General features: G+C 36.7%; 1 protein-coding gene across 3 annotated transcripts in view; it reads left to right on the top strand.

Annotated features, from left to right (window-relative positions):
• The window catches only part of LOC122171857 (cadherin-9), a 61,796-nt gene extending 38,098 nt beyond the window's left edge, over positions 1-23,698 (top strand). For 2 of the 3 annotated variants that reach the window (XM_042839654.1, XM_042839656.1), the window contains 8 exons: positions 101-268; positions 4,083-4,270; positions 5,505-5,758; positions 6,309-6,445; positions 7,334-7,455; positions 19,926-20,043; positions 20,141-20,392; positions 23,211-23,698. In XM_042839654.1, the coding sequence (XP_042695588.1) occupies positions 101-268; positions 4,083-4,270; positions 5,505-5,758; positions 6,309-6,445; positions 7,334-7,455; positions 19,926-20,043; positions 20,141-20,392; positions 23,211-23,698 (1,727 nt within the window). The remainder of the gene's footprint in view (positions 1-100; positions 269-4,082; positions 4,271-5,504; positions 5,759-6,308; positions 6,446-7,333; positions 7,456-19,925; positions 20,044-20,140; positions 20,393-23,210) is intronic. The other variant, XM_042839655.1, reaches the window with a different exon arrangement.
• The last annotated feature ends 550 nt before the right edge of the window (positions 23,699-24,248 follow it).

The following is a 24,248-nucleotide window of genomic DNA, read 5'->3' as shown; positions in this document are numbered from 1 at the left end:
TTAGAAACAATGAATATTTCTTTTATTTCTATATATTTGAAAAATCGGAGGTTAAAGTGTGCCTTCTACTCTGTGCCTCTTTTTTTCTCTTTTCTCTAAGGCATAATCAAAACTGCTCTACCGGACATGAGCAGAGAAAACAGGGAAGAGTATCAAGTGGTCATCCAGGCCAAAGACATGGGAGGACAGATGGGAGGACTATCAGGGACCACCACGGTTAACATCACACTGATTGATGTCAATGACAATCCACCTCGATTTCCTCAGAGTATGGAACACTAAGAGTTCTGTTGTTTCCAATGAATTTCTCTAAATCTGTTGCTTCACTGTCACCTTCTGCGATCTTTTTTTCTCTCCCCTTTTATTATTTATTTATTTATTGTTTTACTATAAATACCAGCCCACTGCTGTGTCTGGATTTTTCTTTTATTTTTTATTTTTTTTATTTTTTTTTTTTGTTGCAGTGACATAAAGGCAAAGTGAATCTTCTTTTTTTAAATGTCAAAATATTTTCTGCAACTATAAGCTTACTTCCCTTCTTACTCTGCTCATAGGAATGTTAACTGTAACAGCAGACTTGGGTAACTGTAGGGTTTTCAGAACCTTTACTGAAATTTAATAACAAAATCTAGGATTGTGTTTATATGCCCCTAATGTTTAGCCAAGTAGTTCACCAAATTTTCTTATATACCACCTTGCACAGGCAGAGTTGATCAGGAGATATGCTTTGCTGGAAGTCTAAGTATTTGCTTCAGGTACTTGTAATCTGTACTTAATTCCTGATGAAGTCTGCTTTGTATAATCTAGTCTGTATCTGATGCACAGCTGAGGTTTTCAAAAATGTCTGTTTAATAAATGTGACAAAATTTATAAAATTAAATTAAAAATTAAAATTAAAACAATAGAAAAATGCACAATATAGTAAGCTTCATGAAATACTACAGATCCTTTCATCCTAGGCTACTTGTTTGAATCCAGTTCCTTGTTGTTAAAATCATTGTCTACTAACTGCTTGACAGGCTACAGATATAATAAATTTACAGTCTCGGTTCAGTGTCTGCTGGAAGAATGTCCATGTTGTAAAATTTGAATTGCTTGTTAGCACTGATAAGAGACCTGACCGTCTCTCTTTACAAATTCACCAAAGAATGAACAAACAAGGCTGAACTCTCTCCCACACTTAAAGAAACTTGAAAAGTACTTCAGCGCCATGGCGATAAGTACACTCAAAGCAGTATAAGCACGTCAGCCTAGAACAGATTCTTTAAAATGTTAGAAAACTCAGTGTGGGAGAGAGGATTTTTGAAACTTGCTTTCATTCTTCCTACTTGGTTGTGTTCTAAAAAGAGAGGGGAGAGAAAGTACAGTGGGTCTTATAAAGAAAGATAATTTGAATCATAATCAGTACAGTTTTCAACCAATTTTTCTGCTTGATTTTAGGAGAGGATACTCTTTTATAGCATGATACAGCCTACAGTACTTTGGCAAACAGGAATTCCCGAACCTAAATTAGAGTGTGGTGTAGCCCATTCCAAGCTTTGTTGCTGAATAAAATTAAATAAAATTAAACAAAACAAAATTATATAAAACAATAAAATGAAGGATACACAGAACTACAAAATTATGTTAGTTTCTCACTCAGTCTCCTTAGCCTTCATTCCTTAATGATGATCTTGAAAGATTAGCTGAAGCCTGAAGTCTATAGAAGTTCTGATAATTATGATTAGTTTTGGTTCTGGTACATAACTGTAAAGAAATTCACACAATTTGATGCTTCATAAAATATGCCATGTAGCTTTCTACATAGAATATCACTAAAGAACATAGATTGGCCATACATTAATTGCTATGGGATGTCTTCAGGGGAGTAACTTTCATTTTCTTGATGACCCTCCCTTTCTATTTTCTTTCTCCTTAACAGGGTGATTTTCAAAATTTCTAGGGAAACCAGGTATATAGACACATCCGAAAATTTTAATTTATTCTAAGATAAATAAGAACATCCCTTCAAATTAATACATGATTTTGGAGGTTTTCTCCTTCCAAAGGCAATTATTTTCCATTTTCTTTTATGCGAGGCAAGAATAAGTACAAATGTGACCCAATGCAGAGGGTCAATAGCAAGTAGACACAACAGGAGTTAACATGATGTTGCTGAAGAACTGAAGACTGATTTATTAAAGTAGATAAAAGAATGAAATTGGTGGAGAGCACTGTGAAGTACTGGATGTTTGGATTGCAATAAGAAGAAACATTTTATGTTTTGTTCTATTTCCTGAAATGTTCAATGTCCTTCACACTTGAAAAACATAGGCAAATTTAAATGCTGAACTTATATGGCACACTAACGAAAATTCAAAACTGAAATTCAATTGTACTCTAAATCAAACTAGCCATCTCACATCCCAAAATTACGTAGCTCTCAGGCAGAACAACAAAAATAAGGAGTGTTTTCAGATGCAAAAACAATTAAGGGAGTTGTTTATTTATATTACTTATATATATATGGAAGAAGCCATAAGTGGAATTATTAAATCTATTCTTACAGTATTCTCAGCACTTCTGACAATCCTTTGAATTTGAGTAAGCCTTCAAACTTATATTTAGCTGCCAAGAGTCCTAACTTTCTTCAAATTTTCAGCTTTAAGGGAATAACGCTTATTCTAGTCTGTGTGGATTGCAGTCAAAGAGTCTATTGCTGAGCAATTTTGTAACAATAAACAAAATTTAGCATCAAGCATTAGCTTCCATTTTGTTACACATCTATATAATTACAGGGTATTTCCAGAGACAATGTTTTGTACTCCGTACATTTTGAGGTACAGACTCTCTCAGCACTCAGATGTCTACTACAGCCCTTTTTGCATAAAATAAACCTTTAGGACTCTGCAAGGGTCTTAAATGAAAGCAGAGTATGTGTAAATACAGGAAACAGCCAATAGGCTACTTAAAAGAAATATACTTGTTAGTACTGTACTTCAGGTCAATACAATTTTTAGATCCTTCAAAAAATATTTTTGCATTTTGCCCAGTGTTAATTAGTCAGATCAAGAATTTTAAGCTATTTTTTCCAGTGTTATTATTTTGCATAGTGATTTCATGTTTATTTACATCAGAAAATAGCTCAAAAAACCTCAAATTCTGGAAATTTGCATGGAATATGCTCTGTATACATATATATGTATATATGTCAGATATTCTCTAGCAAATGACAGAAAATATTGATTTAGAAATGTCTTGCTAATGATGAAGAATCTTCATTGTTTAGTTCTTTCTGGTCAAGAAAACCACCTGATTAATACTTTTTATGCTATAGCATGTCTTAAGATTTTTATGGTGAATGTTGTCAGTAAATACGTATAGATTCACATTTCATCTGTGTATTAGATGAAATATTTCTGTCTGTGTAATCAGAATTTTTTCTAGCAAAACCTGATTATAAAAACATTAAATAACACCAATCACTGAAGGAGCACAATATGTATGTGCTGAGTAAATTAAAGAAAATCTAAAAGTATGTGCATTTTAATTAACTATAGCAATTAACATGAACATGCACCCAAATTCTCTTTACTGTGACTCTTTATTATGTATTACCAAAAATGGATAAAGGAATTGTTTTAGATAGAACATCTGAAATGGATATAAATTTCCAAATATCAAAAGAGGAAAAGCATAGCCTATTCTATCTTAGTCTCCTGCTTTGCTATTGCTCTTCTGTCTTGAGGAAGCAAAACAAAATCTGCTACTTACAAATATATCTGGCAACACGTCTGGAGAACTGAGGAAGAAGAATAGTTAATGAATCAGTATTAGAATCACTGCCATATTATTGAGCTTCTCTGTTCCAGTATTAAAAACATTAAAAACACTGTACCAAATGGCTTTGAAGAATCATTTGAAATTTTTGTGACAGTTTGTCAATCAACTCCAAGCCCTGTTTTGTATAAGTAAAAGTTTAGTGTAATGACTAATGGCATTTTTCTTTGTGTAATTTTAAAAAATCGAGGTGAAATTGAAGGTGTTTATTATTCAGAAGAACAAAGTTTCTTAAAATAAAAAGCTTGATTTTGCTCTTCCAGGCACCTACCAGTTCAGCTCTCCTGAATCTGCACCACCTGGGACTCCTCTTGGCAGGATTAAAGCCAATGACCCTGATCTGGGTGAAAATGCAGAGATTGAGTATAGTATCTCCAATGGGGATGGATCAGATGTGTTTGATATCATCACTGACAAGGATACACAGGAAGGGATTATAACTGTCAAAAAGGTTTATTTTTTCTCCTTCTCTTTTATATGTACTTAGCTCTCCAGGTGTTATGGTTATTTTTCCAGGGCAAGGGAGGGTAGATCTCACAAGGGGTCAAAGCTGTCAAGAAGTTCTTCTATTAGTTTTCTTCTTCTCTTTCTTCAGCAGATATCTGTTATTTTCAAGTCTCGAGGGAAATTTACTGGCATGTCACTTCACATAAAGCAATATTTCAGTGGCAGCTGTCTGCTCAATATATGTAATCTCACACAGTACTTTCAAATTAGGGCTCTGTGAACCTGGAGGGGTTCAGTTTGCAGTGGAGTTTGTCAGCTGAATGGTGCAGTAGTACTCACAAAGGTTGGAGGCTCACCTCCTGTTTGATGATCTTACATTTACAGCCTGTTACTCTGTAATCTCTTTAAAAATCCAGTACACTCAGAACCTTAAATCTGTTTCGGTTTAAGTTCAGCCTCGGTGAAACTTAAGTTCTTCGATATTATGTCAATTGAGGTCTTAAGAGCAAAGGGATTGATAGGAATTTATCTCAAAATGCCATCTCTGACAGATTGGTTTGGTGCTTTTTATGGTTCAGACTGTTGAAGTATGAACACTCTTTTTAGTTCTGTTCTTAAATGATCAGTAACAGTAAATTGTTGTATATATACGTAATACAAATATATGGAAACTGTATATATGTGTTCATTTCTGTGTGCACATGCATGCAAATATCTATGTATATATATGTATACACATAGGCAGGAAATCAGATCTTGCATTTTTTCTTTTCACTGTGGAATATGGAGTGTAGGAATAAGTTGTATCACGGTTGCTACTGATGCAGAATAAACAAGACTAGGTGATAATATGGGAGCAGACAGGAGAGTGGAAATAGGGCAGAGTGACTTAAAGAGCTGGCATAAGTGTTTTTGCTCCATAAGGAAAATAAGGACATTTGCACTTCCTACTTGTGGAGGGAGTACATCTTGCCTGTTTCTTTCTATTTTTATATAGATAAATCATCCAGGGCTTCTATGAATCTGAACAAGTAGTAGGCAAAGAGATCATAGTTGTCTTGCTTCCCTATATAATTCTCATTTTTTCTTATACTTAGAAAATGCCATCTTCCCCAAGATCATTACAAATTTGAGACTTTTTTCTCTGAAAAATGCTTAAATATTTAATTCATCATTGTAAAGCTGACTCACATTTCTTATAAAATGATGCAATTTTCTTAATATTATTTGCTCCCTAGCAGCTGGATTTTGAAAAGAAGATATTATACACCTTAAGAGTGGAAGCCACGAACACTCATCTGGATCCTCGTTTTCTTCAGCTGGGGCCATTTAAAGACACAGCTCTGGTCAAAATTTCTGTAGAAGACATAGATGAACCTCCAGTGTTCAGCAGATCCTCATATTTAATAGAAGTAGATGAAGATGCCAAGGAAGGAAGCATTATTGGGCAGGTTGTAGCCCGAGATCCAGATATAACAAAAAATACAATAAAGTAAGTCATTACACGTTGTTAAATGCTTTAAATATTGGTTACATCTCACGCAAAGCACGATGAGGATGGAGTAGTACAGTGGCGCACTTATGTAATTAAGCTCATAGGAGCCACTGAAAAACATTCAACAGATAAACATCTATGGGAACTTGTGATTGCAAGCAGTTATAAAGTGACAACTACACCTGAAATGTATGTCCTTTGATGGCTGAATTCTCCAAGAATTACACTGCCAAAATATTATCTAAGAACATTCAGTTTTACTTCATCATTCACTTTGCAAATCCAAACATAATTTTGAATAACAATCTAATAAACAGTACACATAATTAATTTGCCCATCATTCCACTCAGTCTTAAAAAAGACTTTTCTCTGTATTTGTAACACACTGCATTCCTGTGGCAGTTACAGAAAAGCTTAGGACTACCTGTTTAGAAAACATTCTCAATTAACTACAGTGAAACTCACAAAATGTTTATAGGTGGCTGTAAACTAATCTGAAGACTGTGTCAAGAAACAATGAAGCTCAGTTGTAATATATCTTAACAGATATACTGTGGATCGACACACTGACCTGGATAGAATTTTCAACATCTATTCAGGAAATGGATCCTTATTCATCTCAAAGCCACTTGACCGGGAAGAAACTCCCTGGCACAACATCACTGTCATAGCAACTGAAATCAGTAAGTTGGAGTGATTTGCCTAAGAAGCACATTGGATCTGAGAAAGACTGAAATACTACAGTATTTATGATGTAGGCCTGCCCTTCCTCAAATATTGTCAATACACAGAGTATCTTTATACGTGCTTATATATCTACTTAAGGATTATCTTTGCCCATTTGTGGAAAGATAATTTGGAATTCTGAACAAAACTGGTTTCCTGAGAATTCCCTGCAAATCATTTACTGTAGAAGAAATGTATCTCAGCCAACCAATAACAGGCATCAGAAGGAAATTTTCTAATTTTTAGAAAGACTGTTACCTTTTTCTCACACAACACTCCTTCACTGTAAGGTCAAATATTGCCTCCATTTTCAGTAAATGTAGTGTATGAGTCATCTCCGACTATAGCCTGATGCCAGATGTCAAGCTTGCCAATGCTAACTGCTTTTAATATCTGCACAGATACACTTTGTGGTTTTACTGTTTTAGAAGGGACAACACTTTTTTTCTCTTTCTTTAGTTGACTCTAAATTATTCTTGACAGCTCTGCATCAGGAAACAGCCCTCAAAATGAATCATTTACTTCACCAATATATGGAATACAAGTCAAACGTCAGTAACAACTCAGTGGCCAATTATGCAAATCTTTTAAGCAGACTTCATTTGTATAATTTCAAAATTCAAGTAGCACAATAGAAGAAAAAGATTTCAAATATTGCTAGGGCTTTTAATCCTATGCAAAATACAAGAGTAGAAAGTTGAGGATAATTGTTTTCATGTTATGAAGATTAATATTTCCAGTGTCTATTGGAGGAAAAAAAAACCAAAAGAGGTCTTTTCACAAATTGTGTGCTGTGCAAAACTTCGCATTGTACATAGTACATTGTAATCATGCTCTTGTTTCAGATAATCCTAAACAAAGTAGCCAGATACCTGTCTTCATCCGGATTTTAGACATAAACGATCACGCACCAGAATTTGCCAAATACTATGAAACATTTGTCTGCGAAAACGCAAAAGCAGGACAGGTAAGTGAATATTTACGTTTTTGAGAATTTTAGTGAAACTGTTAAGGAATATCATTATAGAGACTTCATAGTGTCTACATTTCAACAACTGCAAATCAAACCAACAACCTCTTTATTCCCTGTCTACTACAGTAGCTACCTGTTGTTTACCAGAAGATTTTAAAAGATAAAGATGGAAGATTTTATGTTAATATAATATCACATAGTACAAGGAAATGTTTATTTAGGGTGTGTTTTCATCCTTAACATCAGAAAATATTTTTCGGATCTACTTATGCATAATGCTACAAAAAATCTTTGTACTCTCTCATAACTCCACTTCCTTTGGGAAGTTTTTCAAAGCCTTAGTTGACATAGCCACACCTTCAAGCACATAAACACAGGAAAATGTTTTACTATGCTCCAGTAAAGGAGATGTAGAATAAGAAAAATCTTTTAAATAAAAAATGCATAAGTACATGAATAAATAAAGCTAATGTAACTGTTTTCTTTGCAAGTTTTATAAAATTCTGAATTGAGCTGAATGTGAGCAAAACTCATGTACATCCCTTTATTTTATATAGTTTATTTTATAAACTCTGTAATTATCTAAAAAGATGATAAGGTTTATGAAAGAAAATTAGAAACAATGTGTATTTATGATTACATCTGTCAGCTTTTCTGTCTTAAGTTTTGTGAAGGAAGAGAATGTTTTGCTAATTTTTAATTCCGAAAGTACTTACTGAGTTGATACCAAATAACTGGATACAGCATCAGATTATATACCCTGAAATTGTCACTCTAGCACGTGCTTAAGTCCACGTTTGAATCCTGTCTTATTTCCTCTCTCATCTTTGAGAGGATGAAAAGACTTGAGATCATTATTTTCCCTAAAGGAAATTTGAGTTTGTTTCTGCTGAGGTAGAGAGGCCAGGACAGAATTCTAGATCTTTATTTCTGTCTTTTGAGCATACTAACTACACAAAACTCAAAGACTATATAGGACTGAGCAACATAGATATGCATCAGAAAATATATTATTTTAACTTTGTTCTCTGTCGAGAGTTATTTGTATTTACCAAGGCCATGATGACTGCACTGAAAATAGCATAAATGATACTTGGGATTGATCTAGAATGTCAGAGCTTGCAGAACTCTAGAAAGGGCAAGAATATGCAGTTTACCAGATGCAAAGCAATGGTGTTTTAAAGCAGGTTTAAGAGATTAAAACAAATATATATATATATATATATATATATAAAATGGAAAAAGACAAATATAGAAAAGAGAGAGAAAAAGGTGTGTAAACTGAAAGGTGTGTAAATTGCATTCAGTCTACTAATGTGTTTTTACAAATTTGTAATTTTTTACAAAATTGCCCCTACTACTGGAACTTAGTTAAATGAATTATTAAATACAGAGGATAGTCCGAGTGAAATCGATTGGCTTCAAAGAGGTACTTGATCATATTTTAATTCTTGTTCAAGAAAGTTCGTTGTATTTGCCCCCTCCCTGGAAGCATTCAAGGCCAGATTGGATGGGGCTTTGAGCAACCTGCTCTACTGAGAGGTGTCCCTGCCTATAATAGAGAGGTTGGAAATAAATAGATGATCTTAAAAGTCTGTTTCAACCCAAACCATTCTATGATTCTATGATTTTGTTCTTGATATGAATGATGTACATAGATAAATATTCATATCAAAGGCAGTGGTGAATTTAATTAAAACAGTGGAGGAAATTAAAATATCAGAAAAATGAACAAGATACATCTTTCAAAACAACTGAAAGATTCAAAGCAACTGAAGTTTATGATCAGAACATACTGTCAGAGCCGACAACATTAATTGTCATATAAGTGTATAGTTCAATACTTATAGAATGAGAAAAGCCTTTCTCTCAACTTCTGATTATTGAAACCTCATATTTTTTTATGATCTACAATCTCTTTTATTTATTTATTTTTTTCCTTCAGATTGAATACATTCAGATAATTCTAGTCACTGATTTGAATGGCTGGCACATGACCTAAATTCTGACTGTGCAACAAAATTTCTTTGTACAAGATGAAATTGAGACAAAGAAATCTTAAAATCTTAGTATAATGGCTGATAGCAAAGTAGGTCATATACTTTAATTGAATAACACAAAGAAATCTTTAGAGCTTAGTAGTACTATTTCAATGAAATTAATCATGTGGAATATTATCAGTTAGTTCAATCCAGTCAAAGCTCTTGTCAGTTTTCTTTTACCAAATAGTCTAGAATACTTGATGAATTACCCAATAACAAAGAAAACTGCGTTTACTTTTCCAGTGAAGTCAGTGCCTTTCTAAAAATAGCCATGAGAAAATGAGAAGGCCTGTGAATTACATGTTTTCTTGTTTAGATCTTCCATCCATCTACTGTATCAATTTAATTCCAGATATTATATTCCTTAATTGGAAAAATCTGCAGATACTAGAAAGAGAGTACGCATCAAATGTAGATGCAGAAGGATGGGAGAACTAGATCTTTCTTCTATTTTTTAACAGTTAGTTTCCTCATGCAGGCATCTGAATTTACACCTGGATATTTACCTGTATTTGAAACTGTTTCAGAAAACAAATAAACTTTAATACATGAGAATACTTTTAGTTTGGGACCTAAAAATAACAGTGAATATAGAGATGCAAACTGGAATGTTTGGGCTATAGATGCTAAATTCCAGATAGCTCATGTTTAGCAGCCCCAATAAGTATAATGAATATGCATTCAATTAGTACTACACTTTATTTTAAATATCACCTAAAAATGCTTTCTTATTAGAGTCATTATTGCCTCTTCATACATCACAGCAGTGCTTCGACATCTGGTGCCCATAACAGAAGAGACAGACTGAGAAGATAAATGCATTTGGTTAATTTCTAAAAGATTATTATTTTTTTTAATTGTGCCCAACTATTAATCACCATGCTCTCTAAATCCCAGTTGCATAGTGAAGCAGTCAGAATGATCAAATATTGTTCTCTACTGTCTAGTAACATTACTCATTCTCTACATCAGCTGATATTAGAGTCTCCATTTGTTGTGTTTTCAGAAAGAAAATCCTACAGAGTGTCTCCTCCTCCTCTGCCACTGTTTTGTCTCCAGATAACAGTGGTATGATTAGGGAGAAATATTGTCACTAGAGATGCATAAACAATAGCATTGATAAGGCTGGAATAGATCTGTCACCTTGCAAGTCCCACTGCCTAATGCACAAGCTATAGAGGAGTATGATGCAGCCTTCCCCTTGCAGAATTTAAAAACTCCTAATCCTCTGATGGTGTGCTGGAGCCCCAGGGACTGCTGTAGGGAAGGCTCTGGTACAAGTTCTCTCATGCCCTTGTCACAGGAATTAATTGTGTCTTTGTAGCTGGATTAGAGGATGAATCCTCTCCATGGAAACTAGGAAGATTTACTTGAAAAGAAGGTTGAATAAACTGAGCAAGTTAGTGACAACAATTCAGTTAATTTCAACATCTACTGATATTATTTAAGAAAACTACCTGAATTGCTTTTTAGCATTGATGCTATATTCTTTCCTGCCATTTAGGGGCTCTCAAGCATCAGAACAGGGAAAGAATTTGTTTTCTCTCTTGGAAAGCTGGCAGATTTTTCGTTTCATTACTCTCCATACACTGCTTCCTTTATAAGATGAAGAAGACAGATAACGCATTTTTAATGTGGTTGTTGCTAATTATCAGTCACAACTAACTGTATGCTGTCCCTCTCTTCTCCAAGTAGAAACCTATTGATTTCATGAGAGGCACAAATTCCCTATTTGTCTCACTTTTAAAATAAGAATAGTAGTTTAATTAAAATCTTTCCAACTTCTATAAAGAATTCAGCCCTGCATTAAAACTGTCAGCATATGGTTGGCCCAGAGCCAAAGAGTAAAAATTGTTTTGCTTTAGCAAACATGAAACTTCATTAAATTGTGGGTATTTTAGAACATTTCTGAAGACATAATGTGCCAGGATCAGAAGTCTATTCAATCTTACCCACATGTGTCACTGTAGTGATGCACATGCTGGAGCACTACCTGAACACATGAGATTGCACAAGCATTACGTTGACAAGTTAGGCATCCACTTAGGATTTCACTGATTTTGAAATAATTCTTTTGGGGGTATTTGATAATTCCTTTGGGGGTATATCTTTCCATTACTCATACTTCAGGTGGGCAGTGATGAAATTGTTCAGAGAAGCCTACGAAATATGAAAAGAGATTTCAGGGGTTTAGGGCATTTAGTTCAAGGTACAGGAGCACAAGTGATCTTTTGTTTTGGGTAGTGAAGGACATGGGGCAGGCTTGGAAAGCACAAGCAATGAATAATTGGCTCAGAAGCTGGTGTCGAGGCAGAAACTTTGGGTTCTTTGATCATGGGGCAGTTTACTCAGCCCCTGGCTTGTTGTCAGTGCATGGAACCCACCTATCTCAAAGGGGGAAACGAATCCTAGCACAGGAGATAGCAGGGCTGATTGAAAGAACTTTAAACTAGCTATGATGGGGAAAGGGATGAAACGGGGCTTACCAGAGATGAGGCTAGGGGAAAAACGCTTGAGCTGGGAGTGAGACCAATGACTCAGCTGAAGTGCATCTACACTAATGCACACAGCATAGGCAACAAGGAGAATGAGCTGGAAGTGATTTTGCAACAGGCTAGCTATGACATAGTTGCTATTACTGAAACATGATGGGACCACTCCCATGACTGGAATGCTGTGATGGATGGCTACAAGCTCTTCAGAAGGGATAGACGAGGAAGGGTGGTGGTGTGGTTTATACTGAAAAGTGTTTTAATGTTGAAGAGCTTGGGACTGGGAATGACAAAATTGAATGTCTATGGATAAGGATCAGATGGAAGGCCTAAAGGTATGATATCTTGGTGGGTGACTGCCTAATCAGGATGTAGAGAAAGATGTAGCAGTTCATGAGCAGCTTGTGGAAGTTGCACAATCGCCAGCACTTGTTCTCGAGGGAGACTTCAACTTCCCTGATATATGTTGGAAATATAATGCAGCGCAGAGGAAGCAGTCCAAGAGATTTCTAGAGTGTGTGGAAGATAGCTTCCTTACACAGCTGGTATGAGAGCCTACAAGGGGTGGTGCCCTGCTAGACCTGCTCATCACTAACAGAGCAAGACTGGTGGGAGATGTGAAGGCTGGGGACTGTCTTGGGCAGAGCGACCATGAAATTGTAGAATTCTCTATTCTTGGAGGTGTCAGAAGGGTGACTATCAAAACTACTACCTTGAACTTCAAGAGGACAGACTTTGACTGTTCAGGATGCTTGTTGCAGGGGTACCTTGGGAGTTGCTCCCTAAGGGTAAAGCGGTCCAGGAAGCCTGGGTGCTCCTCAAGATGGAAATCTTTGGAGGCACAAGAACATACTGTTCCTGAATGCTGTAAGGTGAGCCATAGGGGAAGAAGACTGGTGTGGATGAACTGGGAGTTACTGTTGAAACTCTGAAAGAAAAAGAGAGTCTATGTCCTCTGGAAGAAGAGATGGGCTACTTGAGGTGATTGCAAGGAAGTTGTTAGATATGGAGGAAGGAAGTTAGAAAGGCAAAAGTCCAACCTGAACTCAGATTGCCCACTGCAGTAAAAGAGAATAAGAAATCCTTTTATAAATATATCAACAGTAAGAAGAGAACCAAGGAGAAGTTCCATCCTTTACTTGATGCAGCAGGGAATGTGACCACTGAGGATAAGGAGAAGGCTGAGGTCCTCAACACCTTCTTTACATCTGCCTTTAATAGCCAGATCAGTTATTCTCAGGGCACTTTACGCCCTGATTTGGAAGCCTGGGATGCTATGTAGAATACATCATTCTACATATGAATGATTCTATGATCATTCAGGTGGAGACAGAGAGCTCTTCCTCCATCTGGACTGTCACAAATCCATGGGAATGGACGAGCTCCACCCTAGGGTGATGAAGGAGCTGGGGGGAGTGGGATTGCTGAGCTGCTCTCCGCCATCTACCAGCGCTCCTGGTTGTCTGGATAGGACGCAAAGGATTGCTGATGTGACTCCTATCTACAAAAAGGGCTGTAAGGAGGATCTGGGGAATGATATGCCTGTCAACCTGACCTCGGTACCAGGGAAAGTTATGGAGCAAATCATCTTGGGTGAGATCACAAAGCACGTGCGTGGTTTCCAGGGGATCAGGCCCAGCCAGCATGGGTTCATGAAAAGCAGGTTGTGCTTGACCAACCTCATCTCCTTCTATGACTGTGTGACCAGACTGGTAGAAGAGGGAAAGGCTGTTGATGTAGTGTACCTAGACTTTGCAAAGTCTTAGACATGGTTTCTCACATCATTCTGCTGGGGAAATCGGCTACCCATGGCCTGGACAGGTATACCCTTCTTTGGGTAAGAAACTGGCTAGAAGGCCGTGCCCAACAGGTAGCGGTTAATTGAGTTAAATCCTTCTGGCGATCCGCTACAAGTGGTGTCCACCAGGGGTCAGTACTGGGCCTATCTTGTGTAACATCTTTATTGATGATCTAGATGAGGGGATTAAGCATACCCTCAGTAAGTTTGCAGATGACACCAAGATGGGAGGTAGTGTTGATCTCCCTGAGGGCAGGGAGGCCCTGCAGAAAAATCTAGATAAAGTGGATCACTGAACTGAGGTCAATAGGATGAGGTTCAACAAGGCCAAGAATTAGGTCCTGCACTTTGGCTACAATAACCCTATGCAACACTATAGGCTTGGGGCTGAGTGGCTGGATGACTGTGAAGAGGAAAGGAACCTAAAGCACTGGTTGATGCTTGGCTGAACATGAATGGCAGTGCCATCCTGGTCTGCATTAGAGATGGTGTGGCCAGCAGAAGCAGGGAGGAGATCAATTCCCTGTACTCAGCACTGGTGAGGCCGTACCTTGAGTACTGTGTTCAGTTATGTGTCCCTCACTACTAGAAAGACATTGAGGCCCTGGAACTTGTCCAGAGAAGGGCAACGAAACTGGTGAGGGGTCTGGAGCACAAGTCTTATGAGGAGTGGCTGAGGGAGCTGGGATTGTTGAGCCTAGAGAAGAGGAGGCTCAAGGGAGACCCCATTGCACTCTATAACTTCCTTAAGGGAGGTTGTGGTGAGGAGGGGTTTGGCCTCTTCTGCAAGGCAACAAACAGGACCCGAGGAAATAGCTGTAAGTTGAGTCAGGGGAGATTTAGATTAGACACAAGGAAGAACTTTTTCTCTCAGAGAGTGGTCAGGCATTGGAACAGCCTGCTCAGGGAGATGGTGGAGTTGCTATCCCTGGCAGTGTTCAAGAGGTGTCTGGATGAAGAGCTATGAGATACTGTTTAGTAGCTTGTGGTAGTAATGTTGGTGGGAGGACGGTTGGACTAGATGATCTTGTAGGTCCTTTCCAACCTTGCGATTCTATGAATCTATCGTTCTGTGAACAATATTACTTTAGTCCTGGAGAAATGTAGCTGCTTTCTAATCTTCCACAAGATCTTGAACCCAATCACTTCCCACTGTGCTGCATTAGCAGTGTATTCAAGGTTAGTTGGATTGTTCCTACCAGATCACATAGGCAGAAAAAGGGACAAGAAAGAGAAAGGACAGGAGAGACACAGATTTGCTCTTCCATCATTTCACTACAGTATGTGTAAACTGTTACATTCTGATCTCTCAAAAACAGACTCTTATGTATTTTTCATAGCTTATTGCAGATATATTGTTGAGATCAAACACCACAGAATTATTTGCTACACAAAAGAAGTTTAATATGTTTCAAGAAATGACAAAGCCAGTGCTCCAAGATGCAGGATTTATTCTGTTCTCTCCTAAGTCACTTCAGAAAAAAAGTGTCAGACAAAAACAAAGAACAAAATGTCCCTTTCTCAAGTGTCTAGTGATGTTTTAAAAACTTATTTCAGAAGCACACCAAAGTAGAAAAATTGCATTTGAAAAATTTCTCAGTGTTGTACAATATCCAGGTTTATCTAAGAATGTAATGTAACAAGAACATAAGCCCAAACATTTCAACCGGATTCAAGGCCTATTCCTCTGTCAGTCTGTAATCCCACAAAAGAAATAAAAGAAAATTCAGCAGATCCTGCTGTGAAGTCTCTCTCCTAATAATGTCATTCATCAGAGGTCTTGTTTCTCAGTCACTGGAGATACAAATTTCATGCTATACGACAAATGGATTGTTAAAAATTCACAAAGGTGCTGGTTAAAACAGCAGAGCATCTTTAAACTCCTCTGCAAGTGACATTATTTTTCACTGTCTTGTTTAAAGTGAATTTTAACAGAAAAAAATTTGAAAAAAAAATTAAAACATTTTATACATATTTTCAAACATGACAGTCATCACCAGTATGCTTCTGTTCAAAAAAAATAATTAGCAGCAGATTATTCAGTAGACACTCAAATTATCTCAAATTTTGTTTTCTGGGTAGAAATTTTTAATGTGAATTCATCTGTTCACCTTGTCTTGTTCAGCTTTCTTCATTTAACTTTTTAATAATGCCTGAAGCATTGTGTTGCATTGTTGAAGTATGGGCTCTGGAGCCAAGCTGCAACTGTGCTTTGTATGGACGAAGTATCAAACCAGTTCAGGCTGAAAACTTCACCTAAAAGGTGGCTAGCTGGTGCTATTTATTAAAATATCTGTATAGGTGAAGATGTACTTTTAGCCTAACATTTGCTTTAATGTTTCTTCTTTTCCTTTTGAAGACAGTCCTAAGAGTGAGTCCATAACCCAACACTCTTGCTTGTTCAACTCCGTGTCTACAGATGCAGCCTCAGGAACATCTCTGAAGTGATTAGGGACTCTTACTATTTCAGAATGCTCCCACCTAGCTTTTATATTCTTCCTGTATTTGAAGGAGCATGAATCAAACTATAGAGCAGTCAGTGTCTGTGGTTGTACTACATCTGTGGAATCTGTTATGAGGTAGTCTATTCATTCCTGATCATTTTTTTCTCTCTTTTTCCAGAGCTTAATGCAAATGGCTATAAAATAGCCAGAAGAAAAACTAGTCACAGTTTTGAATTTTGTGTGAGTCATGATCTTTGAAAAACAGTATTCTGGAGAAAAGAATAAAAAAAAAATATGAAAGCAATATTCTAACCAAACCATTGTCATATTTAAAAAATAGATTCCAGTGGGAAATGGGCCCAAATATTTTAGAAAGATTCTCTGGTCTCATCATGAAAAGAATTCTCTAATATATTCTCCCAGTAAGAATATTTCATCATTCACAACTCATCTTACATTGTCAAGTTAGTAGAACCATTTTGTCCCAAATATAAAAGAGAAATTATTTATTAGTGTCTAATTTGTATTTTTAATACCCTCAAAGGTAACACAAAAATGTCTATTTCTTTAAGTGCAGAGAAGTGCACACAACACTGACGTTCAAATAGTGGCAATAATGCTGTATTTCCAAATTAGGCACTTTCTCCTGGAAACAATGGAAGAAAAGACAAAATGAGAATGCTTTTTTTCTCCTCTAACGCTGATAAGCTTGACTCATTTGAGTAAAAGGAAATTTCCTGAAGTAGGGCTTCCCTCATAAATCCTACAATGTTGAAGACCTTTCTCTGAGGTCTTGCAGAAAAGTGATCATAACTCAACAATTGCCCTAAAATGGAAGAAGAATATATTTTCATCATAAAATTGCAAAATATAAACAAATCAGTACTATTTCTTTTTTTAAATAATTGATTTAATGCACAATAAAAATAGGCTCATATTTTTCATTTCTGCAGTGATTTTCACTAACATCCATCTATTTTATTTACAGTTGTATTGCAAGCAAACAAACAAACAAAAACTTAATTAGATAACATTTCTAATTTCCTTTTACCTCCTTTTTTTTTTTTTAAAAAAAAATCACCTGCATTCATCCTTTTTCATTGTTCTGTTCTCAAATCTTTCGTGATGAAAAAAACAGCTGGTTCACAATTTATGCAGCCAATAGTTTGAGCAGATGAAAAGATTTTTTCTGCTGTTGTTGTTATTATTGTTTTCTCCTTCAGCCTTATCCTCAACAATAAGTTTTCAATGTAATTAGGTTTCGCTATGCCTGGCATAATTGTCCTCCCCCATGTCATTTGCACATGAAGGGAGTAAAATCCAGATCCTATAAACATCCCACTGATTACATCTCAAAAAACTCCAAGATTCTCAACAGTAATTTCTGGCAGCTATTACATGAGGATTTTTTTTTATCCTTGAGTTTTTCATCAAGTAATTGCACAAATATTACCACATATTTTAATTCTCACTCATCTCTAGCACTTTTGTGTGTGTGTTTTCAAACTTACAAAAATTTGAGGGAAAAAATATTTTCATTTTGATATTCTACATCTATCAAAAGTGTGTTTTGTTATAATAATATTCCATTTTCACTTAAAGCAAAGCAATGTCTTCATCTTACTCTCTCTGTGGCCACTCTCAGAAGCATATAGTAACAGGAAGAAGAGGAATAGACTGTAAATTGGAAACAGGGGACAGAATCGGAGACATAGGCAGAATACTGTGTCCTAAACTGGTTTGTTTAATCTTGAGAAATTGATTAAAAACCAAACTAACTAACTAAAACACCCAAAGTGAGGTGATGAATGATCATCAAATGCTCTAGAAGTGAAGAGACCTTAGTATATAGTCATTGTTTTATTCATGCTTAAATAAACTGCATAATCCTACCTTCAGCATATTGTTTTCCTCTTGTACAGTGCTGATATTTGCACGTTCCCTTTCGAGTCCATTTCTGATGACAGGATACCTAGGAACATAGAAATAAAATAGTAATAAATAAAAAAATCTCTTTTAATTATTTTAGAAGAAGGTCCGAGGAAGTGAATTACCCAAACTCAGGCCTTCTCTATTGTTTTTGTTGTTGTTGTTGTTGTTTTTTAATTGTTATGTAACAGTTGACTGTAATTACATGCAATTAAAGTATCCCAAGGTTTACCAGAAAAACAGGTGAATGCTCATTGTGTAGAGATTTCTAGTTTCTGAACATTACAGCCCTGTAATTGTGTTCATCCAATAGAGCTTCATCCCGAGAAATGCTAATACTCATCCAAATTTCATTATGCTCAACTCTCACTCAAGGTGATGTCTGTAGCAATCTGCAAGAAAAAAAAGCTGCTCCTTACTTTATTTCCACAAAGCTTAAAAATCATATCAGTGTTTCTTGTCAATTACTGTATTTCTTGAAGGGCTCATGCTGTACTCTTCCTGGAAATATCAGAAAAACAAGGCATGAAGTAAGCCTTTGATAACAAGTGGCTTTGATGTTTGCGGAATTTCAGGACACCCTATGCACTGGAAACTCTTGAAAACCTCAAATCAGGCATTGGCTCCCTCACAGCTTTAAAAGAATCAAGTCAGACTGCTGAGCTCCTTCTGCCTCTAAGTTTAGGTGCTACAGAAACACAGCTGTACTGAGTTGTAGCATCCTTGGAAGAAGCTTACTCTCATTCTCACACCATTGAGCTTTGTCATCTTCAGATGACATCTTCTGAACTCAAACATACCCTTGAAATTCAAGGTGGAGTATGGGCCATTCTCCAGCTGTATCCACGGTATCCACTGGAGAGTGCAAGGGGCACAGCAATCACTTGAACAGTTTGTTGCATTACTACTCCTTACGCAGCTCACACACAGTACTAACTGCTGCAAGTCATAGCTCTGCTCATGGATGTTCTCAGGTAGCTTCTACTTCTGCAGTTCTGCAGCTGTATTCCTTAGCCTCCAGTAGCAGCAAGGTAGAGGAAAAAAAAAAAAAAAGACAAATTACTAGTGTGCATGTGTCTATATATAATCAGGTTCACATAATTGCACTTATTTTTATGCAGCAGGAAAACCTGTGCAACATGGAATCACTGTTGAGGCCCTTCTTTTTCAATCTTTTCTGCTCTGATGCTGTGCTGGGGCTGTTTCCACTGCCCCCAGAAGGCTTGAGTGCCCTTGTTTACAGCTGTAAAACTTCACAGCCAGAGATTTCAATTTAGGAAAGAGTAAAGTATCTCCCTTTATTACCTCAGGAGAGCTGAGCATCCTGCCAGTGCAGTACTACAATTTATCACCAGGAGCAGATGAGGTAGACTGGGAATTAGACCCACTTAACAATTGGTTTACACACTGCTCTGTGTCATTGCTATATGAGGCCACAGGAGGTTTATGTCTTATTTAGAAGGGCAATTGTTTCTGCACCACTGCAAGATACTGAGTACAAATCAAAGCAAATGGCAGTCTCACAGTGAAGACTTGTCCTTTTTTCATTCTCTGTTATATGTTTAAACAACAAAGCAACAACTTGTTTACTGGAACCTCTCTTGTGTTTATGTGGGGAACATTTGGCTTAGGACATCAGTTTGTGCCTACTTACAGAGATTCATCAGATTTTCACTGGACATGAGTATCAGAGAGTTTATTTAAAACGAACACAATCTCTTAAGAAAGAAAAAAGCATGAAATACTGTTTTCTTTATAGCTGATACAGACTGTGAGTGCAGTTGACAAAGATGAACCTCCTCGAGGACACAAATTTTTCTTTGAGTTGGTGCCAGAATTTGCTGTTCATCCAAACTTCTCCATTATAGACAACAAAGGTAACTGCTGATCAGCGCCAGCTTCCCTATTACCCCTGCCCCAATACCATCCTGTGTTCATCCTGTAACAAACATTTATTCTGCTTTTTCATTGTAGACAACACAGCAGGAATTATAACTAGAAGAAATGGATACAGTCGAAGTAAGACAAGTACCTATCACCTTCCAGTCATAATATTTGACAATGACTACCCAGTTCAGAGTAGCACTGGCACCCTAACCATCCAAGTCTGTGCCTGTGACAGCCAAGGGAACATGCAGTCCTGCAACACAGAGGCCCTGCTCCTTCCTGCTGGCCTCAGCACAGGGGCACTGATTGCCATTCTCCTCTGCATCATCATCCTGCTGGGTATGTACCTGTGGGGTGACATATGATTGACAACACAAGGACTGATTGCTTCTAGACCCCTGATATTCTTCAACCCCTTATTCATATGACAGTGCAGAGCAATATTTCACATCTAATGCAATCTTTTATCCTTTGTAAGAAATCTTTTCTAAGATGGAAGAGGAGATTGGAGGGGAAAAGGAACAAATGTGGGCTGTTATTCATCATTATAATTTGTAAGAATGAATAAAAATGAAACAATGAGACTATTGGTATCATTTGGGAAAATAAATTTAAAAATCTAAGTTCAGTTGCAGATACTGTGCACATCAGAGCAATATTTTACGTTATAAACAGATTGTAATTTTAATCCAGGACTCTGAAAATCATCTTCCTGAAGATGAGTGATATGCTTCTCCATGATTAGAAAAATATCAATTATACCAGCTATTTAATCATGAATGATTTGTAATTTTTATACTCAGGAAATATTTAGCTCAAAAGCATAGAAGAGAAATGTTCAATTGCTTGCAAGTGGTAGTGAGTACAGCTGATTAAATAAAGTTTGAGCACAAAAGTTAGATGGGTAGCTGGACAGCAGCAGCATTTGAAAAAATAGGGAATATCTGAAGGAATTAGAATAAATGGTAGCTCATAACATGTTGTTAAGAGCACAGAAATTGTAGCCTGTTGGTTTTGCTGGCCAAAAATGCCTCCTTAAGAGGTCCATTGTCTCCACTTTCCAGTCAATCTCTATGTTAGATCTCATCTGCTTCCCACCCATCTCAGCCAGCACAGATTGCCAAGGGGGGAGTGAGAAGTTAACAGGTGTAAGGTTATATAATTTTGTCAGTATTTGGATTGCTAGCAAGATCAAGTGGATTTGGGCAACCTCCAGTAAATGTTCGGATGACCACAGAGGCTGTTAGGAGACAGAACTACATATTTGGGAACTGTATCTGGGAAGGGAGACTGCTTGAGCTCTAATAATACAGTTATTCCTAATGTTCAGGTTTGAGCATCACTGCATTCCTGTTTTCAGCCTGATCCAAATTTACTTCCTCAGGACATTGTCCAAGCGCAGCCTGAGCAGCATAACTTGCAGGGCACACCTCCCAGCAATCAATCTTGATGCAAGCTCTAATCAGATCTGGCTCTCCAGATTGCACAGTTCTTAACACCATGTCGATGGTGTCTGTATCTTCAAAGCCCTCTCTCAGGTGATAACACAGAACATGAAATATATACCACAAAACACATACTCTCTCACTATGAATACACCACTCTAGTAGGCTGCAGTGTGTTAGTACAGAAATATTGAACTAAAAATAAAAATCAAGATCATCATTGCTCCTTAGAACCATAGCAACACCACATGAGACAGAACAGCCTCAGGGACCTGCACTGTGCAAAACAAGCGTGACCAGATTGAATCTTGTGGACCCAGGGTCAGAGACCCTGCTTTACTTAACACTACAGACATAGCTGAAGCTGAAGTAGAATAAGGCTGGAATTCAGCTAAGCAAAATTCTTAGCTTACAGCTGATGTAGTTCTTGTGACTTTATTTAAATACTATTCACCAAGAAGTATGTTCAGACAGTAGAGTGGCGTGACTGTGCCTGTCACAGGAGAAGCTTTAAGTACCCAGCTGTACTTTTTCATAATAATTTTTTAGTGTTCTGCCCTTACAGCTGCCCTCTTTTATATGAAGTTACTAAATTTATGAATAGACTACTCCTTGTCTAGTACTAGAAAAAAAATTGAAAAAGATTCTTCCTGTACACTCACAAAATCACAAACAGAAGACCCTTTAAATTTGCAGCACTGTACTATGACATGCAGAGGATCTTTGTTCCCCCCTCAGGCCTCAGTATGTCCATTCTTTTTATTCACCATCACTCAAGTCATTTGGGGTAAAAAACTTTGCTTCCAAGGTTTAATATACTGCTCTAATGCCTTTAAGTGTGGCTTGGCATCCGCTGTTACACCTCACTGACAGATGATTTTGTTGGCCTTTCCTGTTTACTTCAGATACTGGAACAAGGGTCAGATTTTTAAATGCATTTAAGTATTGAATTCCTACTGAAATCAATAGCATTTAACCAGCAGAATGTATTTACAAAGCTTGACTTTAGTTTCTCATCTACCTCTGTAGAGGCTTAGCTTAGTGCCAATTCTTACCTCTCCAAAACAAAGTCTTATTCAACCAGTATTTCTTAAACTACCAGAATCATGCTTTGGATGAAACAGTAGCAGAGATCAGATTTCAATTCCTGCAGTCCCTGAAGAAAAAAAAAAAAGCAGTTTTGTCAATAATTTTGATAGCTGAAGATTCTCAGGTTCTTAATTTCAGGAGAACTTGCAGATCCTGCTTTCAGTAGTGAATCATGCGCTTAGGAATACCTAAATCACTAGCTTTCAAGAGAGTGAATTGTTTTTGTTTGGGAGATTCAACTACTTTTTTTTTTTTTATAACATTGCCCTTAGTAACTGCCAGGAAGGCAGTACTTCACAAAAGTAAAGCTGAAGTCAAATGCTTGTAGGATGATCTATTTTAATACATTCTCCAGTTTTAAACATTAGCTTAATAGTAACTTGTATATCTACATGGAATACGTAATATTTTAACCATTGCTCCCATAGGTTTAAAAGAACATATACATTTGGCTGCTGCACAAATGCTAATATTTTTACTTATTAACCTCAACTTCAGCTTTTGTACCTATTTCCCTACTAAAAATCCTTTGACATTTCAAGTACAACAGGTAATGAAAATATTTTCTCATATATTTCATTTCTAACTCTACATTTCTTCCTTCGTCTTTTGTTTCTTTTCAGTGTTAGTTGTCTTGTTTGCAGCCCTCAAGAGACAGAGGAAGAAAGAACCCTTGATCATCTCGAAGGATGATGTGCGAGACAACGTTGTGACATACAATGATGAAGGGGGTGGGGAAGAAGACACCCAGGCTTTTGACATTGGCACTTTGAGAAATCCAGAAGCAAGGGAGGAAAGTAAGATGAGAAGAGATGTCTTACCAGAAACTATATTTCAGATAAGACGGACTGCACCACTTTGGGAAAACATTGATGTTCAAGATTTTATTCATCGAAGGCTAAAGGAAAATGATTCAGACCCAACTGCCCCTCCTTATGATTCATTAGCAACGTATGCTTATGAAGGAAATGATTCCATAGCAAATTCACTCAGCAGCCTGGAATCACTCGCCACAGATGGCAACCAAGACTATGATTACCTCAGTGACTGGGGACCTCGGTTTAAAAAATTAGCAGATATGTATGGTGGAGAGGAAAGTGATAGAGACTGAGGAAGTAATCTGTGACCTGGTCAATGTTAGTGGAATTCATGTCTATATTACTAGATAAAGTGGCCTACTCTCTCTTACTTGGGATTTTTTTTTTTTTTTTAACTAAAAATAGTTGCTGTCTTAGTAAGGGTTTGCTTAATCAGTAAGTCAATGTAAATTGTTATGAATGATTTAGATAAAAAAAGTCTATAATTCACCCTTTCTGCCTAGAAAATTCTGAAAAAAGGTTTTCATTTACAATGAAAACACAATAAAAGGCTTTTTGTGCCTTTAATAATGAGGTGGATTTTTTTTTGTTTTAATTACTTTGCTTTACCTTTCCTATTAGCTGGGACATTGTGAACCCATGCTGTAATATAATCTCTAAAGTATATTTAAATTATATTAATATTACTGCCATATTTATTGAGTTAAAGAATGTCTGTGTGTTGATTCATCATGATATTTTTATATATGTATATTTATATTTTTGTATTTTTATTAAATAAATTAGTATTTATAAAAACACTACTTATGCATATAATTTGTTAATCACAAAAAAACTGTTCAG

This window comes from Centrocercus urophasianus, unplaced genomic scaffold (genome assembly GCF_019232065.1).
Source record: "Centrocercus urophasianus isolate 14NV4802_14NV808 unplaced genomic scaffold, USGS_Curo_1.0 seq_11, whole genome shotgun sequence".
Taxonomy (NCBI): domain Eukaryota; kingdom Metazoa; phylum Chordata; class Aves; order Galliformes; family Phasianidae; genus Centrocercus; species Centrocercus urophasianus.
This window is presented reverse-complemented; position numbering and strand designations above follow the sequence as displayed.